A 26,607-nucleotide genomic window follows, 5' to 3' on the forward strand; every position below is an offset into this window, starting at 1 on the left:
GGTTTTGACAGCTGATTTTCCTTTCTGGCTTCTGAGTGCCTTCAGATACAAGTCAAAATCCTGTTCTCCATTCTGCAAGCCACAGTGATTTGTGCTGGTAAAGCAACAAGAGTAATATAAGCCCTTGCTTGCAGAGACAAGCTACCCTTAGAAAAGGGGTCTATGCTTGATTTCAAGACAAGCACATAACAAGGGCATCCTGTGATACAGCACCTGAACATGGCAGACACTGAGAAAGAGCAGGATATAGGGTTAGACAGCAGCATCCCTGCTCAGGGCATTTCTAGGGCTTTGGAGAAACAGAGCAGGGAGACATCACAATGCAGGCAAGGGAGCAGGTGCCAGTCTACCCCACACTAAGGGGGAGCTCCCAAACATCTGGGCCATTTAACTAGAGGGGGTGCACCAGGGTAAACCCCGCAAAATGTTGCTGTAACAATGTTTTTCGAGGGTTGTGAGCCACCCGTTGGAGAGCTGGAGACTGTGAAAGGGTGGTGTGTAAGGAAAGGTCAAACTATGGGAGGGACATCAGGTTTCGGTTAATTTTATCTGTCTTACAACAGTTTCTGTAGAAATCCATTACATTACATAAAGGTTTTGGGAAAGTAGAGGCTGTGTGACTTGCTGGAGATTAATGCACAAACCAGGCATCCCAGCACCATCCTGGCCCCATGACCAGCTGATGGGGTTGGCTGGGTTGAGAGGGTTCACACCTTCCCAGTGAGCTGTGGTGGCCAGTCGGGACAGTGACAAGAGGCTTCACGACCTCACAGGTCTTCAGTCTGACATGTTATTCCATCCTGGGCCAGGCTCTGTGCAGGCTGTTGCTGACTGCAACATCTTGGCTGAAGCACAGTAAGGCTTTAAGCCACATGAATGCCCTTGTTTCTGTGCTCCTTGCCTTAATTACAACCTGAATTTCATCAAAAGTCAATTTGATCCTAGACGCAGAGAGATGGGGAGAAACAGAGCTGGGAATCTGCCTCCAGGTGCCCCCAGCCACCCTCACTGTCTTCCTACTAATAAATCCCCTTCCATTAGGAAACAACAGGCAGGTGCTAAGGGTAGTTTACACTTTTCTGTCTCTGTTGCTCTTACTTCAACCTCTGCAACAGCTGCCAGGAGCCATAAATCACTGAGCACAGTCCTGGAGCTGGGGATCACTGTCTTGTAAAACAAACATCTTCCAGATTTTGTAGCACCTGATGCTAGTTATAAACCGTTGCTTGTTGAATTCTTCCTCTTCCATTTATTTCCCAGCCCTTCATCTCTGCTACTCCTTGTCTGCTATATATCTTCTGTTTATTGTTATTTCTTTCCCCCCTTTGTTTTAATAACTCTTTTACTGTGGATTCTTGTAAAAACAGCTGCTCCAGACAGTAAAAAAAAAAAAAAAGAAAAAATAATATCTGGAAACAGATGCCCTGGCATTGCTTCAGCTGTAATCTACTAGATTTATAATTCCTTTTCAATTCAATATTGATTCAGAATAAAGCAACTCAAAACACACTGGCATCTCACAGCTTTTTGTAGTCATCTTCTTTCTTCTTCTGTGCCATGACATTTCTCTTCATCCACACAAATAAAATGTGCAGAGAAACAAACCAATCCAAGCTGTTGAGATACACCCAGGTGCCTGTAGAGCAGAGGGTTTATGTCTGTGGAAGCTCAAAGGAATGTTGTCAGCTCATTTTTTACTGTTTTAATTTCTTTCCTCTTGTCCAGCATTATCTATCTCCTCTCAGCATCCCCCCTTAAGTCTCTACCCTGTATTTCAGGGACTTACACAGTCCCCAGAGCTCACACAGACGTGATGGCAGCCCAGCAGCCCCAGGGCAAGGCATGGTACCTGCCACAGGATGCAGTTGGGGCCATTCCCCTCGGGCTCTCTTTAGCTTGTGAAACCCCAGGTAGTCTCCATTACATCTCACCCAGTTATGGCACTCTCCAAGCCCAGCACAGATCCTTGGGTTCCTTCCCATGTTCTTTCTCGTGTTCCCTGCCCCTCCAGCTGCCTTTCCCTCCGAGGAGATGGGACCAGCCCAAGGGCAGCACATGAAGCCCATCTCTGTGCTTACCTAAAGTCAGGCACTAAGAGGCACAAATTTAGGAAGTGGAAGCAAAGTATCAGTGCTACAATAAGGTGAAAAATGTCACTTCTAGCAGAGCTGCACTGCTGCAGGGCATTTGATATGGGGAAACAAGCTCCAGCTCACCCAGCCCACAGCCAGGCTGTCTCAGTTGGACAAGAAGTTCACTGATTCCCCTGGCTCTGTCACATGTCAGCCTGGAGCTGAGAAACCCTCAAGCAATCATTTGTGTTGCTGAGCCTGGAATGGCAGAAATGCTCCCAGAGATGTTGCCAAAGGCTCTAGATCAGCAGAAGAGCCACTCTCCATGCTGTAAACTGGGGTGTTCTGTTCTCCCCCAACATGGAACCTCACAGCAGGGTGGGTGATTTCTCCAGCAGACAGGAGGGATGGGAAGGCACACATTTTTAGCAAGCTCAAAATCCATTTTCAGCATGTTGGCCCAACCTGAAATATGTCCTAGCCAGGGAAAATGTCACAGGCAGGACTGGCTTTCTGTGCTGAGACTCCCTGTGGTCCCAGCTGAATGTCAGGCACAGCCTGCTGTAACCAGACAGCCCATGTCCCCCGCTCTCTGCCCAGGTTGCAGCCCAGCAGAGCACACAGACAACACTGGAAAGCCTCAAGGGAATGGCAACAGAGAATTAATTGAATGCTTTCAGCAAAACAGCTTGGAAGGCAGGGGTTGTTGTGGGTCTGGGGGTGCACCAGCGCATCAGCACATCTTGAACACACCAGCAGTGTGACACCTAGAATGCCTCCCCGGCTTTGTACTCAGCTCTCAAAAACAGTGGTGGGTTTTGCAACTTCAAAAGTGTCACATTTTCTGTGCTGTCTCCTCCTTTTCCACAGGAACAGCCACAGAACTGAGCCCTTATGTGAGGTCTGAGGTCTGCCAGCCTCAGAGCTGAGGGGAGAGCTGGGGCCCATCACCTGCCCGAGGTTTGTCACAGCGTCCTTGAAATCTGCTTGCGTGAAACAATTGGGATTTAACAAATTGGCAATCTCCAAGGGGAGAAAAAAAATTTCTGTTGAAGCATTTCCAACCAGCTCTGTGGTCACTATTTTTCTTTCAAGATCTGATGTGTTGGCAGAGATGCACACCCCACGTGCAGTCCCCCAGGGTGGCCTCTCCCTCCCTTGTGTCTCCTGTCTCTCCAACTCATTTCCAGCATTATTCTCCACTGCTGTCCATCACTGCTGTTAGTTACTCTGCCAGTCAGCACTTCCAGGAAAGCAGAGAGCCTTTCCAACGTGGTCCCCAATGACCACATCTGGGATTGGTCCTGTCCCAGCCCAGGGAGGGATGGGGTCCTACAGGAAGAGGGATGATGTGGGGAGTGGCCCTGACAGCCACTGTGCCAGGAGCTGGCACACCCATCACCAACCAATCTAGGATTGTCCTAAGTTGATTATTTGTTGGCTGCCTTCAGGGTGCCAGAGGACAGTGTACACAGCCAGGACATGCACATGGGTTGGTAATGGAGATTCATTAGGCTTATTGCATATGCCATTAGACACAGTTATGAGACTCTCTGTGGCTCTGACACAGCTTTCTAGCAAGATTTGCAGTTGTGTTGCTCTTCCTTGGTCTGTCTTTATTTATTTTAGGGAAGGAAGGGGGAGCTGGACATGATGGTGGCTGGAGAAACAGTCCTCATAGGATAGTCCATGCTTTTGCAATCCCTGTGCAAGAAGCAGGGAAATGTAATTTCCCAGATGACAGCATCTCTTCTCTGGTGCTGGACACATTTGCTGTGTGTTCTCCTTCCCTTCTCCCTTCTCAGATAGACCAGCAGCAAAGTGAGATGTTGCTCTCTCAACTCTGGGTCACCTGGTTCCTCCCTTCCTTGCTTTCTTGGGCAAAGCCACGAGTCAGGTCTAGGCTGAAATCCAAGAGTCCCAGAACTGACTTTTTTTCCCCAGTTTCCAACAAATGAAGCAAGCAAACATCAGAATTGCATCTGGCTGCGCTGAGGCACAGCAGACCATAAACCCCCCCCTTTTGTCTCTACCTTGGTAATAGGGGGACCCCCGATACCACCCTTCTGACCCTGGACCAACACAACTGTGTGGTCATCACAGCTCTGGCTATTATTTCCCCTTTGCATCCTCTTCATGATATGGACAGAGTTCAGCCTCAGATCTTCCTGAGGGGATGAATTTTCCTGACTCCTCTGAAACTTTTTGGTGTGTTTCCCAGGAGGAAGAATCTGGGAGAATCCCATGGGAAGTGCTTTGTCTTACAGTGTTATGCACTGCAAGATGATGGTTATTATCATGCTCAAAGAAGCTTTCAGTTATCTTTCATCCTGCTGTATCCCCTGGGAATAAGGCAGAAACCTCTGCACAGGACTTTGCTCAAGCCTTAACCATAAGGCTGCTGAATTAGCAATCCTCACCAATAGTGACAGCAATGGGATGCGACAACCACAGCCTGGGATGTCTCTGGTGTCTCATGTTGGCCCTGCAGACTCACCTTCTAAGCAACAAGGGCATGGGACATGCAGAGTTTTGCTTTCCAGGCTTCCTCCAAAGGCAGCATTACCCCTTCTCCTGTCCTATCCCCACCTCAGCCCAGTGTTGGTGCCTCCATGTCCTCCTCCCTGCAGGAGGAGCAGAGGGAGCACTGAGAGCTTGTCACAGTGAGTTTTCCTGACGGTCTGCAGATTAATCACTGCCTCTCACGCACTCAGCCACTTAAGGTTGTTCTTCTCTGCCCCAGGAGACTCATGACTGGCTGCCTCACTGGGCAGAAGGGGAGGGAGGAGGAGGATGGGAGGGATGGACTGCAGACTACAGGGGGAGGAGAAGGAAGGACATTTGGGACCTTGGGGAAAGGCAGCACTCAGCATGTTGAACTGCATGTCTCCAAGTGCAAACCTCTGGTCCAAGTGAGTCACCGTAGCATCTTCTATAGTCAAAAAAAGGGAAAACACCTCCAAAGGAGTGTCTGCCTGTTAGAAATGCCTGTTGGGACAGGGCCTTCCAGGGAGACAGCTGCCTCTTCATTGACCTCCAGATACTCTCTGTGTACTTCTGGATATTAGAGTTAAAGGATAATGGGATATCAGTTGAACTACAAGGTTTAGCTGATGAGAGGGGAGCCATACAACTCCTTACACAATGTCTCTGTGTGTCTTAGAGGCCAGAAGCTTTAGCAGACTCTGAGGTAATAGAAAGAATAAGACAGCCCTGGAGACATGAGAAAGAAAACGTGAGGTATCCAAATCTCTGATGATAAGATATGAGTTCAGCTCTAAAAGATAAAAAATTGGTAATATACACTGAGCAGCTGAGCAACTCCATCCTTGGCTGGTGGCTACCTATAGCCACAGGGCAGCCTGGAGGAGTGAGGCTCCTTAAAGCTGTGGAGGACAGTGTTTTTGAGACAGAAAGGACCTGACCCAGAACAACTCATCCCAGGGGCCGGAGCAGCGAGATCCCGGTGGCACAGAGCTCTTGTCAATCTCAGTGCATCACCATGGATCAGGACTGTGACTCCAGTGGTCACCTGCCCTCCCAGTATCATCCTCTCATCCCATCCCACACCACACCAGTGTTGCTTCTCTGCTTCCCAAACACTGCTTTTTCTGTCTTTTTTTTTAGAGACAGAACATAAAGGACAAAAGACCTGGTTTCCTTCTGGCTCTTGAACACAAGAGCCCTTGGAGAGGACCTATTTTAAGAAAGGAGAGCCTTCCCCCCGCTGGAAAAGCAGCTCAGCAAGGGCAGGCTCAGTGCCATGCCCTCCAGTTGGGCACTTGAGACACCTGCTAACAGCCACTCCAGCTGTGAAATGCTCCTCCAGCAGTGGCAGAAACCAGTGTCTGCAAGACAAACTCCATCAGGATTCATGGGGAGGGGGCAGAATTCATGTGGGGAGAAGCCCTGACCCCACACCTCCTACACTGGCTCATTATTTGGGTGTCAGTGAAGCCACCTTCTCCCCAGTGTGGGCACCCCATGGATGATGGCCAAGAGCACCTGCTGGGTGTGTCAGGCCCCCTCCAAGGCTGAACAGATCATGCTTTCAATCCAGGGAATGAAGAAGCAGGAGGCTCCCATGAGAAGGGCTGCCCAGGCTCCCCTTCCTGATGGCAGTCATTTTTTCTTCAGTATGAAAAATCCTGAAGCTGATTTTATGTCAGATGCAGAAGGCAGAGTAAGATCTTGCAGAGGCCACTTGGCACATCTGACTCTGTGCTCAGAATCACAAAACTCTTAAGTTGGAAAAGACCTTTAAGATCATCGAGTCCAACTGTTAACCCAGCACTGCCAAGTCCACCACTAAACCAGCCCCAGGCTTGTGCTCCAGCTTCACATCTCACCTGAGAAAGGCCCAGTGTGTCTACTCCAGCCTTGCCTGGCAGATCATTCCCTGCTTTTTTGATTCTCCACTTGGGAAGGCACTCCTTGACATCTGTTCTGAATTTGATTCTCCTCTATTTAGGTTTTATAGCCCTTGTTCCTCTCCCCTTGGTCGGGTTCAATGTAGCAATTCAGATGATACTATCTGTATCACTTATGTTTTTAGTCGTTTCACCTAAATTTTTTTATAACCAGTTTTATTTTTCCCTTTCTGTATTTTTTAGTGCTGGGTTAAGCATCTTTATCCTGACTCCCCCTTTCCACACGGTTATTTTTTAATGGTGTAATCAGAGTTTATCACACTTAGCAAACAACCTGTTAAAGGAGAGGTTGAGCATTTAAGTGTTGTTGATCCACTGTAGATCCACCCTAAAGAATACCTCAAACCCCAGTGATGTTCCTCTCATCCTGGAGTGCATCCAGCAAGCTGGAAGAAGAGCAGACCCATCCTCCAGGTTCGGCTCAGTGATGCACAAACTAATCCTGTTCACAGGAAAGCTGCAAAATTCCCTTGAAATCAGCTCTCATATATGCATTGGAGATCCCTTTAAAATCCTCCTTATTAAAACCATGCAAGCCCGTGGTGAGCACATTTTAAGGGTTGGTACCTGTTCCAAGCACTAACGGATGCTATGGGAAACAGTCAGAAAAGTGGCGCTGAAGGCGAAGATGTTCAAATCTGCCTTAATTACTAGAGCATGAGCTTCCAAATCCCTCGAGAAGCACGGAAAGCGTTGGCCTCAAAATTCACGGTGTGCTCAGAGAAGCCAGGAAGCCAGGGAGTTTTGGGGACATCTTGACTGCAGTCTGCCTGCCTGGCTCCACCGGACTTGGAATCAATCCGATTCATTGCAGCAGCTCTGAATTCAGAGCAGAGGGAGCAGACAAGGCTCATTGCCTATACCAGCCAGAAAGACTGCAACAACAGTTGCGGTTTTCATTTTTCCTTTAAAATAAGGTTACTTGAGTAGACAGCCGGGAATAGACCCTCTGTCTCCTCATCCCTGAACTGAGCCCCACTGATAATTATGCACAGTCAGGGCCACTTTGGAAAAACAGTGCTAGAACTAAAGCAGCCTGACGTGGCTTTGTGCAAGGCTTTGCCTGGAGAATTGGAGTCTTCAGTGACCACCGAAGTCCAGAAGGGAGAACTGGGACCATTCATACCCTGCACAGTGCAGTAAGAACTTTTTCTCTTCAGCCGCTCAAGTTCCTGATGGTTGGGAAGCCTGGCCAAGAGGTAGGTAATGGATTCATGTTACTGCTGAGGAAAAGCATATTCCTGTGCAAAGCAAATCTCCGGATACATTGGTGCATCTCTTTGCACTGTGGAATGTGCAAGGCTCACATCCCTCCTTGCTTCATGTTCTGCTCCAGTATTTATCCTCCCAGCAAGCCATCACTGCCTCATCCTCCAGGACTGTGCTTCAACTCAGATATCGGCAATTTCCCCTGACACAGCCAATCAGTGAAATTACCTGATTTAAGGCCAATGGAGTTAAAAATCTTACACTCTGGGAAACTCAAAAGCTTTGTTGCTTTTGCACCTCTCCAGGCTGCAGATGGACCCAGTATCTCCTTCTGCTTTGTACCAGGCTGGAGGAGTGACCACTGGCAATGGCACTGCCTTCCAAGCAAGACCCTGAGCCTCCTCCACCAGCATCCAGCTTCAGCCACCTCCTCCTGCCCTGCACTGCTGGGCTCTGTTTGTCCAAAGTAAATGCAGGCAGATTTCCCTGTTGACATTGGGGATTTTCTTGCTCAGGTGGATCACCATTTTTATTTTATTTATTTTTCTGCTAAATCTGTGCATAGGTCTGTCCTATGCAGATAAACCCTCGAGGCAGTCATGTCACAGATAAATTTCTACCTTGCTTCCCAACCACGGGACAAGGTTTCTTGGATGTTCGTCTCTCCGTTCCTGGGAAGCCTGGTGAGAGGGTTGGATGCTCTCCTGCAGTGACAATGTTGCAATTTCTTTTTAAAAGCCTGTAATCATCTCAATTCTGTGAGCTACTCAAGCATTTACGTTGTTTCTCAGCATCTTGAGTGCCGGCTGGAAGCAGCTCCAGGTTTTGGGTGAGTCCAGCAGGATCACTGGGGGGGGCTGTGCTGACAGACATCCCCACACTGAGCAGCAGAGGAGGGCTGTGCTCCTGCTCACAGGTGAGTGGGTTCCTGGGCATCGGGAAACAAAAAAAGGGGGGGGGGGAAACCAACAAATCAATTCTGTTCACATGAGATTTTAGCTGAACTTCCACTAATAAACATAGAAGGATAAAGAAATGGTGTGGAAACAAAAGCCATGTTGTGACACAGCCACGGCTGAGGTTCATTCATTTTTTAAAGATTGTTTTTCCTTTTCTCCTCCTGGTTAAAAATGAGATTTGCAGAGAAGAGAAAGCAGCAGCAGCATACAAACATCTATCAAAAAACCCACCCAAAGTGGAGGAGCCTACTTTCCCTGCGGGTGCAGCCATCTCACACCAAACACAGTGCAAACACAGAGACCTCCACGCTCCATCCCCCATAATGGCAACATGTATCTGCAGCATCTGGTATTTTGATCCCCATTTCCCCCTTGCAGATATGCCAAGCCTCTGGCAGTGTTTTCTTCCCCCAACCTATGTTGTTAGGCTGGCACAGGTTATGGAAAACCAGCTCTACTCTCTCTCATGACCACTTATCAGGAGAGAGGGGATCCCATAACCATCCAGCTCACTTGCAGGTATGTGAAGGATCGCCTGCTTTCCATTAGCCACCCTACAGCAGTCCCAAGGTCAGAATCCAGCCCTTCACATTAGTCAGCCTTTGCCCTGAGGAGCTGCAGTTGGAGGAGACCAGAAGGCAGGAGAGCACTGATTCCCTAAGTCTGTGCCATCTCGTCTCCATGCTGTCATGCCATCTGCGGGCTTTATCCCAGGAACTCCTGTCACATTCACTCCCATTAGCATTTTTCAATCCTCTCCTGCCCTTTCCCAGCATCTGCTGACCAAGTCCCTCTGGTCACCCCTGCTCCTCGTCCTTCATCAAGGCTTTTAATTTTCATGATGCCGTTACCCACTTTTGCTGCACTCTGCCTTGTAGCGTCTCAACACACGCTGCAAACCAGGCAGCCCAGCTCACTAGGAAAGAGAGCTTCCAAGTGGGGATTGAGCTACTATTAATTTATCCTATATTTGTTTTGAAGAGATGCCTGGGGAAAGTACACCATTTCCCTTTCCAGTTAGAGGCTTAACAGCCACAGGCTTTCTTCTTTCTCAGAAATGTAAATCCATGTTTATTTTTCATGTACCCGATTAATCCCCAAGGCATTGCATCCAACAGGCCAAAATCAGAGCTCTGCCTCCACCAAAACACTTCAGGAGAAAGAGGAGAGGGAAACATGTTCTACCTTTACTAGAAGAAATATCTATTTATTTGGGACTGAGGCAGCTGCATGGAGTATAAATGATTTTGATTGGTAAGCCCAACAGGATTCGCTCCCTCTTAAAGCAGAAAGGAAAGACCTGGAACAGCCATTTCCAGAGTGATCACTGAGGAGCAGCCAGATTCAGTTCCTAAGAGGCTCTTCACAGGGTTTGATTGTTTGGGACGATCTCACATTACAAAGTACTGATCTACCTGCAGCATCAGCCATAATCTGTTCCCAGTTAAAACTGGTGCAACTCTGCTGAAGTCAATTTATGAGGCAAACATTTAATTTAGCAAGCAGGCTCACAATCCTAAATTTAAACATATGTCAAGCCAGCTAGTGGCTTTGTTTTAATTAACTCTCAAACTTTGTGGCTGTCATTTCTTTATATAAATGAGGATGTTCTGCCAAGGGCAGCCTCTAAGCCTGTGTGCATCCCTACGAAACCGCCTGCTATTTCACAACCACTTTTCAAAGAGCTCTTGCAGAGGCAAGGGGATGTGGATGTTATTATAAGGGTCCATATGGCAGTACACTGACACTGCAGTATTAAATCAGAGGTATTGTAGCTTTCCAGCCTGGATTCTCACAGTATCAGGTAACGTATATGTAGCTTTATTGTTGTACAATTTTAGTGGCTATGCATTATTCAAGAGCAGCCAAAGTCTCTGCACTGCCGGAGGTGATTCAGTGATGATAAAGGGAATATGCTTTGCTCTAAGGGCAGGAGCAAAGGGATTTCATGGACTGGTATCTTCTCCACCCACGGAGAAACAATGGATGCATTAACATTTCTAGTAAAGAAATCAGCTGGCCACAAATTCTCATCGATAATTAAAACGAAAGTACAAGCTGCCTTAACATGTAGTTAGACTTAGGAACTGTAACCTGCTCTCTAAATTAAATGCTTTCCTTTATAATTTGGCTCTCTCAGCAGGCACTGAAATCTGCTGGAAGATGCCATCTAGCGGGTTAAGGAAGTTTATTTAAGTTTAAAATCTACTTGCTGGTGTGGGGTGAGGGTGGCAAGAGCTGCAAATGCTGGGGTGCGTAATGGTTTACGTAGACTTTTTGTTGTTGCTCTAGGATATAAGATACTTCCCTGCGGGGGTTTGCATTGGAAGAGAACTAATATTTATTTTACCAGTGCCCAGTAGGGCACCGGATTGTCACAGCTTTGCTATGGACACTGCCGAGCCGCGGCTGTTCTGCTGGCAGAGCATCTTCCTGAGCACCGGGGCTGCTGCTCTTCATTAAGGAACGATTCCACACTCCGTTTTCGGGGAAAGCTGTGCTGCCATTGCTTCTTTTTTTTTTTTTTTTTTTTTTTTTTTTTTTTTTTAAAAAAGCAAAAAAAAAAACCCCAAAAGCAACAAACCCCCAGAAAACCAAAAACACCCCCCAGTAAAACACTATCCTGTGCCTATAAATTATCTAGTTTATGGTATAGGAGAAACGACTTAATTGATATCTGAATTAAGAGCATCCCTTTTTAATGGGGATTGATTTGGAGAAATCCCGCCTGTCGGTATTGCCGGGGGTGGACCAACGGCATCTCCATCCTTGGAGTTCTGGGGGCAACAGCCTTGTCCCCCAGTTGCTGTGTGTGACCGTGGGGCGAGCTGCAGCCTCTTGGGGAGCACCTGGACCCCCTTGGGGAGCACTCACAGCCCTTGGGGGAGCCCCTGTACCTCTCTGGGGGCACTCACAGCCCTTTAGGAAACACAGGCACCCCTCTGGCGAGCGTCCTTCGGGCTTCTCTACTCCCCCGCAAGCCCCGGGGCCCCATTTGACCCCTTTTTAAGGGCTTTTAAGCCAATTTCCCACCGCGACTTCCCCACCGACGGCGGCTTCGGATCGCACTCCAGCGGCGCCCACCCAGGCACCCGCCAAGCCGCGGCACCCTCGGAGCGACTTCCTCAGGGAGCCATTAAGGGAGAGTCATTAGCGGGGGGTCATCAGTGGAAGGTCATTAGCGGTGGACGAGGGCGGGGCCTGCCTGGCGGTGGGCGGGGTCTTCAGGGGGCGGCACCCACGAGGCCCCGCCCCCCGCGCGCGGAGCGGAAGTGCCGGAGTTGCCGCCCGGCGCCGCCGCCGAGCGCGGGCGAAAGTTGCGCTCCGGGAGCGCGGCGGGGGCGGCGGCACCGCTCCCTCCTCCCCATCCCCGTCCCGCTCCTCGCCCCGCTCCCGGCGGCCGCCCCGATGCGGCGGAAGCAGAAGCGGCTGCTGCAGGTGGTGGGGCTGGCGCTGGCCGCCCTGGTGTTCTTGCCCAACGTGGGGCTGTGGTCCCTGTACCGCGAGCGGCAGCTGGAGGGCGGCGCGGCCGGCGGGGACGGGGCGGCCGCCGCGGGGGCAGCGGCGGGCGAGGCACCGGTGAGTGGCGGCGATGGGGCGGTTGGAGCGGCCCCGGCTGTGCGGGGGGAGCCGCTGGGTGCGGGTTCGGGGGGGCTCCATCGCTCGGGGGGTGCGCGGGGCTGGGCGCGTCCCTCCCTGTCATCTCGGCAGGGATGGGGGGTGAGGAGCGACGGCCGCCCCCGAAGAGGAGGGGGCGAGGAAGGGGAGCGGTGGTGGGTTGCTGTGTTCCCAAGGAAGGAGCTGTTTTGTGTATCCTGAGCTGTTTTCTCCATCCTGTGCTTGGGTTGGACGGGGAGCGCAAGTACTTTCTTGCGGGGACGGGAGGATCTGCTTGCCTTTTTTTTTTTTTTTTTTTTTTTGGCTGAGCTCGGTAAGGGAGCTCGGTAATGCAAGGTCTTTGCTTCTTGCGCCAAGGAGTAAGAAAAGGGAGCTTCTCCCATCCTTGCATAGGAAAGGACAGCAATTCCACCTTCCAAGGGTGTGCCTCGCTGCCACGTCTCTTCACCTGACTTGGAAAGGTGTGGGGAGCAAACATCACCTGTTACCTGTTACAGCAGAGCTTAGGGCGAGGGCTAGCAGAAAGTACCAGGTGGAGCTTGAAGATTATGTCCGTAGAGTGATTCTCCTTTGGGAAAAGAGAAGCGGATAACTCTTCCTTAGAGGCAGAGGATGCCTGCTGTATACGTGGCCTGAGGATGTTGTAACGTACGACTGCATTCTTTTCTTGTCCCACTGGTGTAGTAGTAAATTTCACAGCCAAACCCTTCTGCACAGTGTGTGAGTCAGGAAGGCTGGATCACCCAAATTAGACGTTTGGAAGCTCCATTTAGCTGCAGTTACTTTTGGCTCTGTAATTGCTTTGTCCCCTTCTGGGTTTGGCTTTGTATCATTAAGAATGATTGGGACTTAAAAGCTTGAATTGTCAGTGGGTAACTATCAGTTCAGCTGTCACTCTCCAAGGCTTTGCTTGTTCAAAACCACTTAAAACTCTTAGTTGTCTAAATCTTTCCCTCCTCGGAGACTTGCTGCTATAACTGCACCGTAAAGGTGGAGAAACCTGCTGTGACAATTTCTGCTATGGGGGAGAGAATGCTCTCTAAGAGCTGTAGTCAAAATGGGACTGAGCTCTTTTTTCCCCACGAGGAATGCTTTTTCAAATTCAAGCATTTAGTGCAAGTCTGGATGTAACCATGCTTATAGCTTTGTAATGTCCCATGCTGGTGGGGAAAGGGTTCAGCTGTTGCCTGCCATAAAACATAAACCTGTAGCGAGTCCTCAGACCTGCACAGAAGTCCCTTTGACATACACAGTGGTCATTTAATGCCTGGTGTTCCTGATGTTACTGCTTTATGCTTGTATTTCCATGGGATGCAGGGAATCTATTTTGCCTGACTGGTAAAAATCAAGCCCTGTGGTCCTGCTCCATGGCTTCATGTGGCGCGATGTTCTGACAAAACGAAAGACCTTTGTAAAATCGTGTGTCCTCCAGAGGTAATGAGGAGCAAGTTGGTAATTATTCTTAGGAGGCTTCAAAGTGACAAGCTGACTTTTAATATTTTTGGTCTTCTAAAATTGTCCTTGTGCTGTGGGCTATGGGTAGCTGTAAGCCAGGCAGTACCTCCCTGCTGATTCCCGTGTCTGTGCAGTGTTCTCAGTATTTAGACATCCTGTGCTGCCCATGTTGTACACAATGTCGACTCCATTTTTCTATGTCTCTTTAAAGTGTGGCAGCTGTCCGTGAATTGAGATCTGCTTTTGTTTCGATGGTGTGTTGAGCTGGGCAGGAAATGTCTGTACAGCAGGAAAATTTGCAATAAAACCTCTCTGCACTTGTGTAAATCAGAGTTACTGGGTTTTAGGCTGAAGGCTTCATCTTCCAGTCTAATTAACGTGGAGTTATGAGCTCCAGGGGGTCTGCGAGTGAAGATATACTTGTTTCGTGTGCCTGTTTTTTTGAAGGATTTGGCCCTGAAATGATATCTCTAGTTACATTGAGCAAGGGAAAACATACCCTAAAGGACAATGGGCTGTCTTGGTAAAAATAATTTCAAATGAAGCAGAATAAAAACAAACTAAATGTGATTTTGTTTTTTTTGTTTAGTTGTGTGGGTTTGTTTTACTGTTGTCATAGAGGTATCTGCCAGCTGACTGCAGAGAGTTTTTTGGGCATCCTCACATTCAATGATTCCAGCCTCTCTTTCTTGGTCCTGACAAGCATTCATGGGTTTTGCACTTACTAATCAACTTCCAGCTTTTAAATGAATATGCTGTTTGTCTGCCTGTTCCTGTAGCCATTCAGAAGAGCTGACTTCTTAATAAAAAAAACTCCAGATGAGAGGAGGCAATAATAATAAAAAACTATATTCATAGCAGTCAGAAAAGATTTTCTTCTGTTTCTGGCTTTAATTTGCCTTTTTGTGAAGTCTAATCTTTGAATTGAGGACATTTCCTATGTACTGCAGAACTGAGCTTCTCAATGAAATCTCTGTCCAGGCTCATTCTTTCTCTTTAAATGGTGTCTGCTGTTTCAGTCAGTGGTTTTATCTTTCAGAGTAACAGCAAAGGGGGGAAAAGGTTTTAAGAAACAGCTGATTTAAAGCTATAAAGCAATTAATAGAATAGTGAGTTGTGATGCTAAAATTCTGAAGTTCGAAACCAGCTAGGAGTTTTTGTTGTCTATCTGTGCTGCATGCTACCTTCAGAATAGTAATATATCACTATAGATGATTTTGCTTTATTTAATATTTCTAGTGCCTGTAACAAACGTGTCAGAAAATTAAGCAATCAGAAACCATGTAAATATATTCTAGGGAAGATTATTCTAAATGGTTTCTGTGGAAGTGCCTAGGCAGCTAATTGCTTCTGTATTTACATGTTCAGGGGAAACATTATGGTGGTTGAAAATAGTGTATTGCTTTAATAAGGAGGGTGAGGTCTGTGCTCTTTCCTTCTACCTTCGGGTTTGTTCTTTTGCAGCTCTGTGGGGCCCTTTTTGCTCTACAGAGAAGGGATGGCCTTAAGGCACAAAGGTCTTGGTCGTCCTGCAGATCTCTTTAGAAAAACTGATGCATTGAGTGAATCCTCAGTACAGCTGTGGGCTCAGAAGTGGCCTCTGTCACTATGTACAGTCACCGAGCAAATGAGATGATCTGGAAAGTCCTTTTTTCATGGCGCTTGTAACAGGTTTGGCTTTAGATGTGGATGGTGGTAACGTGGTACTGAAGTGTTTTGCTGACAGCTTAGAAGCTCCTTAGACTTCATGACTGCACTGTTTGCTCACCACTATGAGTGTATCAGTGTGCTCGTGGAATGCAGATTGACTTTTTTGTCGTTTCATCTTTTTCTTTTTTTAACAAGTATTCAATAAGTAAAAACATATGATCTGTAGGTGTGGGGGTAGGAAGAAGCAGCAAAAGTGATGCAGCTATTCCTTTTGTGTCTTGGATCTCTGCTGTCTGCCTCAGAGACTGCTGAGCATCCTCGGCCAAAATGTTTAATTGATGTGTGTGTAGTGTTGCAGTATGGAAACAACGGACGAGTTGGGTTGTGGGCTGGTGGTTGATGTTTGGGCTAATGCAAGTATCTACATGACTTCTGATGCTGTGCAGAGATACTGCTCTGCACCTCTGTGGTCAGGCTGGAGATCCTCACTCTATGTGATACCCGCTTTTCTGGGAATGTGGCATTTGAACTCAGAGAGATACTAAGCTTGAACATTTTTCTTTGAATTGCTGGCTGAAAGCGCTGTAGCAAATTAGCTGCCTTTCGTGGCAGAGCGTTTTTATCTGATATGATGAATGCTTTATGGAGTCGCCCTGTAGCTTGTTGTAGCAGTAATTTGTGCTCTATAAATTAACTCAGGAGCATGATGGAAGTGTATAAATCACATCGGTGATTGTGTGGTGCCCTCTGCTGCCAGCAGGCTGGAGTGAAGTGGGGTGCTCCTGCCTGCTGCTTCCTTGGGAATGAGAAACCAACTGCAAACCTGTGATTGAAAAAGGGTTTGTGAGAATGCTGCTTTTGGAGTTTGGGGTCATAAACTTTGGCTTTAGTGCAATTGAGCTTAAAGTTTCCAGCCACTATTGATGAAAATGTAGTCCTAGTGATGAGCTGAGTGGGGAGTGATGCTGCTGCTTGTGGGCTCCTCAGCAGAGGAAGATGATGGGCTTTGCTGTTCTGACCCTGGGGGCAGCTGTGAAGTTGTCAAGGTTTGTCAGCTGTTATGTTGTTGTTGGCAAAAGCTGATAAGGAAGAGGATGTCTGTTAAACAACAGATTCTGTGCTGCCAAGGCTGTGGAGGGAGGAGAAGGGAAAAGTGAGAGGAAAACCTTTCTGTTCTCTGCCAGCCAGAGGTAAATAGAACAACCAGCTCCCTGTACGTCATAGGCAGATTCCTTTGTCAATTAGACTGGTCATGTCCTAGACCTTCCTGCTGCTCCTGTCTGGGGCCTGGCTCCTCACAGACCTCTTGGAGATTGCCACGTTGGCAGTTGTGTTTGCCAGTCACTCATGAGCTCATGTAAAGGAAAACTTTGAAAAGCTTATTTTCTAAGTATGGTGTAAAACAATCGGCATCTAAGGACTGAAGTGCAAGTGCTAGAGCTGAACAAGCCTGTTTTAATTTAAGAGTGACTGATTCCCAGCATGGGCTAGTCTTCAGTTGATCACTTCAGTGCACTTGTGAAACAAGCAGGGTGTCCTGAGCTAAAGAAGTATGGCCTGTACTCTTGATTGGCGAAGTGAGCTGAAGTGAATGTGAAGTGTCTAAACCATCTCACAGCTGTAAAGTGCAAAGTAAAATTTGGAAAAAGTGTTTATTAAGAAACTGGAGCTTTCAGTGGCCTTCACTCAAGGTCTCAGTGTGGTAATCTTCTGTAATGGCAGCACAGGCCTGAATGAACAAATGGGCTCTATTGTATGTCTCCTATGCTGTGTGAAAATAAAAGGTTTATTATACTTGGTGTTCTTTATTATGGAGCAGGTCCTGTTTTTGGAAGAGTGGTTCTGTTTCACCATTCAAACATGCTCTACGTGCAATTCTTAATCACTACAATGGTGACCTCTCTTCATAGAAGGAAGGTTTCTGCAGCAAAACTTTTTGGCTCCTGGTACCTGAACTACACTTTAGGTCGCTAGTGAAAATCATGTGGTGATCTCCAGAGCTGTGTGTTTTTCCTGTATGAATATGAATCAAATTGTGAGAGACAGCAAGATTTAAGAGCACCTAGAGTTGTAAATTTCCTGCCAGATAACTGCCATGTATTTGACTAAGAGGACTGCAAAACTAACAGGAAGTTTATAACCACCCTGATGAGTGTTGGTGAAATTAGGCAGAAAAATGCTATCAACCAGACTTTTAGTTATGTAGTGTCATCTTCTCCTCCCTGTTTGAGTACAGTTACAGGCATCACTACAAAAAGATGAAGAACTGCAGTTTACCTTCCTATAGCTCTGTATTTGCTCCTTTGTGGAGCCAACTGTAACCTCACTTTCACTGGGTAAGAACAGATCCTGTCTAACTCAAACACTGAGGAAATTGTATCCAGGTGTTAAAGCAGGCTGCTCTCTGCTCCTGTTTCTGTTTCTGTGCAACCTTTTCCTGTACCAGGTGACACAGGCAGGCAGCCTTCAGCCTCTGTCTGGGAAGTACAGAGCTGGTGGGGTGCATTAGGAGTTGGTAGGAGGGATTCCACTGTGTGCTTGAAATATCACTAGAAAAAAAAATATGCTGCAGGAATTTGTTTTGATTCCCTATGAAAGCAGGTGTTTCAACCTGCAAGCTTGTTATCCTGTGGATTTTAGTGGAGCTGTCGCTGGTAGGCTTTTATGGAGTGCACCTCAACTGGAGTGCGCTGTGCTGCTTCGTGGTACTTCAGTGCAGTGTAAATGCTCCTGTAAACAAAGCTGCTGTGATATTTGCCATCAGAGGACACTTTCTTTCTCTAGTGTCCATCATGCTTCATGTTTCCATCCTGTTAACTCTGCAGAGTGACCCGAGTTAGCAATGCTTTTGTTCAATAGTAGCATGAATAATGCACAATCCTTCGAACACGCTGGGAGAGAGGTGGCTGCAGTCACTTTGTGCAAATGAAATCTTTTAATAGTAATAGGTCCACTCAGGTCAAGTGGCCTGAGTCTGTGTGTACGTTTTCTTCTGGATCACCTTTTCTAGAAAACTAGAAAGAAATTTTTCCATGGCTGAATGGATCAAAAGCTGGCTGTTCTGATGGGATATACTGCGGTGGCAAGCAGATATTAATGATTATTTGAATAGCCATTCATTTACTTTAGTCAGACTGAAGTAGATTGGGTTAAAGCTGAATAGTTACTTTCTGTTAATTTTGTATCTATCTCTTCCTATTCTGGAATCAAATCGGGAATAGTCTTTCTACCCTACATTTGCACTTAGTCTTAACCTGAGCTATCATGTCTGGACAGAATGATTTCAGTCAGTCTTAGTGCAGTTTGGCCACTCACATATTCCTTCTGGATACAGCTTGGCCTGGGATTCCTCTGCTATAAAAAGACATTCTGACTTGCCTTCAGGTCCCAGATCGTGTGCAAAACCAATAGCTGTTGGTGGAGATTTTTAGCAGTTAAGGGATAGTGTGAACCTATGTGTGAATCTGTTTATCAGGTTTCACAGATTCCTGAATAAGTCCTGGTGCCTGAGTCACTTTCAGGAATGTAACAGTGTGATGCCTAATTTCCAAATCCAGGGATAGTAGCCCCCACTTTCTAATTTTGATTTTTTATATTCTGCTTTCGGACTGCCTTTTGTCTTGTTGGCAGTGAAAAAACTTCCATATTCTCTGTTATTTGTTTAAGTCTGTGTTGAGTCTGTGGTTTTACCTTCCGATTTGGCCTGTTGTCATGACTTCTTACAACGCAGGGAGCAAATAAGTGCTACTGGTCCTGCTTTATTCGACATGAAGCCTGACCTATCAGTGGCAATGATATCTTTTCTATCAGTGTAACCCACACTCATGGTGGTATTTCCTGCATTTGTGTTACCCTGGCTAGATGATGGATAGGTAACAAGGAATGGAGTGTTTATCTACACAGCTTTGTTAAGAATATAAGTAGTACTGGATATCAAATTATGGCTGACTTGTCAGACTGTGCCTCTTATGTTAGATTTAGAGGGTCTGGCAAACGATTGGAGAAAGCTACAGATCAGTAAATCAATACATAGCACAATGAGTTGCCAGACAGCCCTCCTTTTCAAATACCTGGATAGAAGAGTAACTTCTGCTGTGTCTGAGATCTGCTGGTAGATCTGCATCCAAAGTCCTGTGCACCCCCTAAAATATAAGAAATGGGTCACTTGACGTATCTCCTTATTGTTCATAAACTTGATAAAGCTTTAAATTGCAGCTTCAAAGAGGGGAGGTCTACCATTTCTTGGTCCTTAAATTTGCTTTTCTTTCTAAATAATTAGCTCTCTTCTCTGCCCTTTTACAGTTCCTTCATTTTCTCTAATCTTAGCTCCAGGTTATAAGAGAGCTCTCTAGAGCATATATCTATAATTAAGGCTTTTTAACCACAGTTACAGTGGAGTATAAGTGGTGCTCTGGTCTTGCCAATATCCAAGGAAGAAACTTACTTCATTAGAAAAGTTGTTGATTTTGTTACAACTAAAATCTCCACTATCCCTCTCACGGAGTTTCCTCTGATACTTCTTCATACCTTCCTGCTTTGGTAAGTTATCTTTCTAAGGCTGATGACCATTAATGGCCTATCATCTGTAGCTCACAAGAATAAAAAGGTTTTATGCAGTCTGCCTGTCATTTTCTTGGAAATGCAGACTGCCAGCTATTGTGAGTAGTGTCCCTCATGAGTACATTCAGAAAACCTGAGAGTTTAAAATGGAAACCCTGTTTTAAGCAAATTCATGTCACTCCTGTGGATATTATGGTTCTTCCCTTGGCCAGAAGTAGAAAGCAAAGGAAGGGAAGGAGGTTGAAGGCAGCGAGGGCTTGACTGTGTAATGCTGCCCAGTCTGGTGGAGAAAGTCACTCTTAATGTCACCAAATAAGTTGACTGTCTTCCAGTTGTGACTTGTTATTAATTTTTCAGCTTTAATACTTTTCTCTTTGCGATTAGCAGAAGTAGCAGAAAGCAACTTCTAAAAACTGTCTCTCAAGACAGTGAATTCTGGCATCCTTCCCTGCTAAGCTGAGCATTGCTTCTGCAGAGAGATAACTAATTTCTCTTCAAAGCCTTATCCCTCAACACTAATGTGTATTTCTCATGTGTTTGTCACATGTAGCTGATGTAGCAGTGAGTGACCTGACATGTTTCCCTGATGTAGCTTTCAAAGACAGACCTTGTCCTGTTCTGTGTGGTTGCAGATCACAAGACAACTGCTGAAGTGAAACTTCCCAAAGGCATTTCAGAATACTTTTTAAAATACACAGAAACTGCACTATTTACTGAAATAATGACCAGCAAAGGGGTTAAATTTCAAACAAATATTTGAACTAGTGTCTTTATTTAGGATGCCTATAAATGAACTGTCTTCCTGCTGGAGAGCTATTTGATCATAAAAATAAAAGATTCACAGAATCTTATTCACAGAATAGCAGTAAATCAGTCTGTCTCCTGCAAGAACTTTCTGGATGCATGAAATGTTCTTTCTTGTTTGTATACTCTCCCATTCCAAAAAATCTGATTAGATGGGCATTTTTTCTTTGTTAGTCAAAGTCTCGTGATGTTTTGGGGCTTTACCAGATCTGGATGCGCTGTCAGCTGTTCCTCCTCCATGCAGAACTGCTTTGCTTTTGCCCTCCTGAACAACGATTTTTACAAGATTAGGTTGCTATGAAAAGTTCTGCTCTGCTTGATCTCTAAAGCCTGAAATCCTTTGCTTGCAGTTATGTGTGCAAGCTAAGGTGACTTTTCAAAGGAAAGTCATCTTGTTCTCCATCTTTGCTTATGATTATTCAGAAGATTTAACATTTAAAACCTCTAGTAGTAGCCAGTCTTGTTTTTTTCCAGTGGGAGATCACATAAGCTTGTCTTTGTATAAGTTACCTTTACTTGTGTTCAGATCCTTTTGGGAGGTTACTTTTAGCTAGTTCATAACACTAGGGAGACAGTTTTTCTCCATGGTGGCAAAGAGGTAGTTTTTCCCTTTCTTGAGCTTCCCTAACATTTCTCAGCCTTCAGATGAAGTCCAAAGAAGAAATATTCACAGGGACTAGTAAGCATGAGCTGTTTCTTAATAAATAAAACAGGTGAAACAGAGTTTGAGTGTTCTTAATGTTTAGAGCAAAGTTTTCAAAGATGACTTAGAGTGTGATGTTCCTTTGAAAAATAAGAGTCTTAGTTGACTTTGATCTAGGGGATGATATAAAAATAACCACGTAACCAGGACTGGCATCCCATAAGATTTTTTTTTTTTTTTTTTTTTTGGAGGTTTTTTATTATTTTTAAAAGAGTGAGCAGCTCCTTCATTTCTGCTCAGACTGACTTTAATCTTAACTCTGCTTCCTTGGAAGTGGCTCTCTTTAGAGACTGTACTTGCAGCTCAGATAAGTACAAGCAAAATATATTCCCTCACTAAAGAAAATCAGAACCCCTAAAACTAGATAAATACAGACATAATGATGTTGTAAAGGGCTTCTGTTAGGCATGTAAGTTATTTTCTGTAACATTACAGAAGGTCACTTAAATTTAGCCTGACTGTCACTTCATGTTAACCACTATGTAACAGGCTTATTCAGGATCTCAAAAAGAAGTGAACCCTGTGATTATCTCCTGTCTTCTCATTTATCTTCCAGGTGGCCTGTTGCCAGTGTTTCGTGTGTGATAGCCAAGTAATAAGGGGTAACTCTTTTTTTTTTCCACTCCTGCTTATGTTGGTTTTGCTGATCCACCGAATACACTCTGGACTGCCACTTTCCTTTGATTCTGAGGCCGTGGTTTACTGTGTTAGAAATATCTGAAACTCCTGTTGATGTTTTGCTGCTGCATACTGCCTATTTTTTATGTGTGTGTGGCCGTTTTGGAAACTGTTTCAAGGTACTAATTTAGCCTGGAAAGAGAAATCTCCCTTCAGAAAACCAGCATCTGCTCACAGGTCTTGTTCACAGCAGTAAAGAAGTCATATTGGTACAATTAAAGTGTTTGGAATGATACTTCTCAACATTATTTTGTTTGCTTGATACTGAGGGCATGGAAACAAACTGCAAAAATATCTGCAAAGTATTGGAAGACCTGGGATTTTGGTGCAGAAACTGGCTGAAGTGTATCTGGTTGTATGCACGAAGACCAGAGAACTATTCAGATAATCATTGTTGCCAATTTGCTGCTGGTGCTGCTGATTTTTGGAAATGTTGTTCTTTACCCCTTCTGCCCCAGATTGTTTCTGATCTTCAAACGTGGCTTGTGGGCTCTACTAATGGGGATGTGGAAGATTGGGAAAGTCTTATCTGCAGTGTGTGAAGGTCCTACTTGTGTTGTCCTTGATTTTGTTTGCTGCAGGGTATCTGTGTATAAAAGATAACAAGTTTTCATTCATCATATTTCCTGCAAATAGGAACTTGGGCCTGCTGATTACAGAAAAAGAGTCCTTGACAAAGCAATTACAAAGTAACAGGAAAACGTCTCGAACCTCTATCTGTGCCAAGATCCTTTTTCATGCATTTTGGACAAAGCTGTTAACAGCATAAATTAATACTGGTCATCATGAGTGAAAGGCCTAAGCTCTGGAAACAAGTGATGTCTTGTGGTTTTTCAAGTGCTGATATTTTTATAGTAAGAGGCTGCTCATGGTAGAACTGCATCTGAGAGTCTGGGAATTGATGTACGTGAGCAGAGAGCACTGGCATTGCTGATAAATTAGCTGGGAATTGTCAGTCATATAAAAGAACTCAAATATTGGCTTAACCCAAAAAATGTGAAATTAAATAGAAAAGTACAGATTTCCTCTCTGGATATTTGAAAACAATAACAAGTCATGTGAAAACTTGTTTTAAAAATTATTTCTAGAGGGTATGAGTTTTCCAGCTTAATGCGGTGAAGTCTATTTTTATAGTCCTTGAAAACAAAACCTGACAGACCATATTTGCCAGCACTTATATTGCTCTGGTGACAGTGCTTCTTTTTAAAGCATGCCAGAGGAAATGCTCTGTGCTGGAGCATATGTCAGTGATTAGTGGGACCAGTGCTGCAGGATGAAGTGGAAGAAATATGGTTGTGTGAGGAAAAAGCTGAATGGACAGAACATGAGAAATGTAGTGGTTTATGGATCAGTTTTAGGGTAGGAATGGAAAATAGTTATTTTTAGGGTTATCTGTATGTAGCTGATGTGCTGTCTTCCAAACCAGTAAAGGTTTAACCAAGGGAACAACTGGTGCTTTTCTCTGTATGTTTTCCCTTAATTTCTTCTTCATTTAGAAAATTATTGTCCCTTTGAATCTGTGACTGTTTATATAATGTAGGTATTTGTGTGCTCAGGGTGAACTAGAAAACCCCAGGAAATGAGAGACGTTGGTACCCAACTTTTTGTAAATTTGAACCTAAGTGGATTTAAGGGCTGAGGCAGAGAAGGATCCTCAGGAATCAGCTGATTCGCTCCAGACTTGACATCGTGGGTCCAGAGTTCTTGCCAGTCAAGCCCCTGGGGTGTGTGCTCACATTTTTCTTCTGGATAGCTCTTGCCACCTCCTTCTCCCCCCAGAAGCCCAGCAGCCATCCTTGGCATCAAGAACCTCTTGTGAAGGACACTGAGGTCAGAGCACAGCTCTCAATCCCGAGTTCTGCACGAGCCACGTGGGACTCTGGGTACTTGCATTTGAAGCCCTGAGGTGAAGGGGAGAGGAGGAGGAGGATGGTGCCCTGCCACTCTTCCTCAGGGATCATTGATGGCTTTTGCTCAAGGGCTGCAGTGCAGTAGATGCAGCCCTCAGTTGACTTTGCCTCCTGCTTTAACCATGGAAAGTAACAGAGAAGTGTGTTATTTGCCTCCCTGCTCTGTGTTTGAGAGGAACAGCTCAGGCATGAAAGTGTGCAAACAGGTATGAGTGATTCATGTGCAATACAGAGGCCACGTTGCACATAAAGCACATACCCAAGACCAGGAGAAATCAGGTCAAAAGCCTGTTGTTCCCAGTTGTTTTGAATGTGATCCTGAAGGTGCCCACACACTTTACTCATGGACACAGGCCCCACTGTGGGAATTGCAAGGCTGAAAGTTGAACTGAGAGTTGCATAGCATGGCAATATTGAAGTTTCTTGTATATTTAGCCCTTGACCTCATAGGTGTAGCCATCACTCCAGTGCTGTGAAAAAATGTTCTCCTGCCTTATCCTGTTCTTTGTATCTTGTCACTTATGTTGGATTACTCAGAAATATTTTCTTTTCTGTATAAATGGGAGCAATATGAAAATGCCCTGTTCCCTTTGTCACAATTGATGCCTGTATTTGAACGTTGCCAGTATTTGTTTATGAAAACTGCTGGTTTTCCTCTCTGAAATCTTTTTGTCAAAGCAGCTCAATACAACTTGGATTAAGGGAAGTCACAAGAGGTTAGAGAATCTCTGAAAACTAGAAAAAGGGTACATTAGACTGCTGCATAGAATTACCCAGCCAGTATCAAAATTAGACTGCTACTTTTTGCAAAGTAGACATTTGGCTATTAATATTTTGAAATATAATGCAAGAAGCCAAGTTATATCCAATTAAATCGAAGTTATAAAATAATTGTCTCGAGTTCATTACACCTATGACTTACCTGCCTTATACTATTTATTTGTGTAGAATTTCCCCTCACATTTAAGAGTTTTTAAATCTATTTTAGCTCTGTTTTTTGCTACCCTGCAAAGTTCTTGCTTTTGAGTAACTCTTGAGATAATTAGAAAAGCAGAATTAAATTCTTTGAGCCCTTCATGGAAAAATGATGGGTTCATGAGGTTTGATTTGTATTTCTATAGCACACAGGAGGCTTAGTCAGGAATCTGCAAGGAGAAAGTAAAACAACCAAAGGCAGACTGCTTCCCATAAAGTAACAACATCAGAAAGTATTATATTTATTTTCCATTCCTAAAGTTGCTCTGTAAAAAATGCCTTAAAAATTTGTTTTGTTTTCTGGTACTTGTACCAAAAAAAGGAGCTTCTCAGCAGTGCAATAATTTGGTTTTGTACTGTATCATAAGTACTGCATGGATTTCTGAAAGGGACAGCTGGATTTTCACTGGTGACTGAATCTAGTGCTTAAACACCTTGGATGTTTTCAGTCTGATGTGTGGTGTCTCGGTTCTGTAATTGCTTCATACTTGAATCTGATGGCTCAGGCATGAGATTTCTGGATCCAGTTTTCTCCTCCTTAGTTGTCAGAGCTGTGAAAGGATCTGACTTTGAAACCTTGATTATAGTCAATCTTTTTGTTTCCTTTACAACTGTTAAAGGTCTAAACATTTAAGAGGAGCACAAGGTTACCTCACTTGGGAGTCACAGCTTCACAATAACAGGATGTCTTCAGCAAACTGCTTTCAAGCTCATGGAAGTTGGATCCATTTGTAATGGATTCACAAGGGGTTTGGCTGTATCTGCAGATACAGTCTGGCTTTTTTAGAAGAAATATGTGTTGAAGTGTCTCTTTGAAAGGCTGCTGTTTGTGGAAAGGCAATGGCTCCGACTGGAAGATCAGCAGTGAGGTGTGATGTTCATTCCTTCTCTTCTGATGGAAGGGTGTTGAAAGCTGATGCTCTTGCTCGTGAAGTGTTGTGATGCACTAAGGTGGACTTGTTCTTCAGCTCCAGTGATCTCTGTTCTGGAGGGGAAAAAAAACACTAAAGGAAATTTCCTTACATCCTGTTTATAAACTTTGTCAGGTTAACATGAATGAGCTTGAACATGTGCTCAGAGCTGCTGGATTATGCAGTTAGGATTCTGTTCTGGCTTCCTAAACAAGAGCAACGTGTAACCACATCACCATTCAGTGTATGTGCAAATCTGTGCTTTGTCCAGACAGCAAGGAGGGTCAGGAATTAAATAAAGAGGAGATCAGTTCGTGCACCTGGATCTTATTTGAATCAGAGGGTGAAAAGCTTCTAAAGCCTCTAAAAACTCTCAGCGGCTCCTCAGAAGAGGAGGTTGTTTGCCAGAGAACACTCTGAAAGCTGATTGGTTACGGAGTACTCTTAAAATTTAATGAAATGTAATCCAAGATTTTAATTGCATGTCTGGGCTTATGCATTTAATGTTGACTTTAGCAATTCTGCTTAGTACCTAATGGGGCTGAACTCTTTGTGTAACAATGAATCTCCTCCAAAAGATCTTAATCTTAAGAAATACTTGAAAAAGTGTGGAAGGAGAGGCAGCAGTTGCAAAGATATCACCTGGTACCTTGAAGCTCCTTAAGTTTTAAGT

At 45.1% G+C, this 26,607-nt stretch overlaps 1 protein-coding gene across 1 annotated transcript in view; it reads left to right on the plus strand.

Moving 5' to 3' along the window:
- The first annotated feature begins 12,003 nt into the window (after window positions 1-12,003).
- Window positions 12,004-26,607, plus strand: part of GALNT10 (polypeptide N-acetylgalactosaminyltransferase 10) — an 82,317-nt gene continuing 67,713 nt past the window's right edge. Inside the window, exon 1 of the mRNA XM_027718603.2 lies at window positions 12,004-12,249. Within this exon, the coding sequence (XP_027574404.1) occupies window positions 12,079-12,249 (171 nt within the window). The 5' untranslated portion in view covers window positions 12,004-12,078. The remainder of the gene's footprint in view (window positions 12,250-26,607) is intronic.

Source organism: Pipra filicauda, unplaced genomic scaffold (assembly GCF_003945595.2).
Source record: "Pipra filicauda isolate LSUMZ 115617 unplaced genomic scaffold, ASM394559v2 scaffold3_size10097308_pilon, whole genome shotgun sequence".
Classification (NCBI taxonomy): domain Eukaryota; kingdom Metazoa; phylum Chordata; class Aves; order Passeriformes; family Pipridae; genus Pipra; species Pipra filicauda.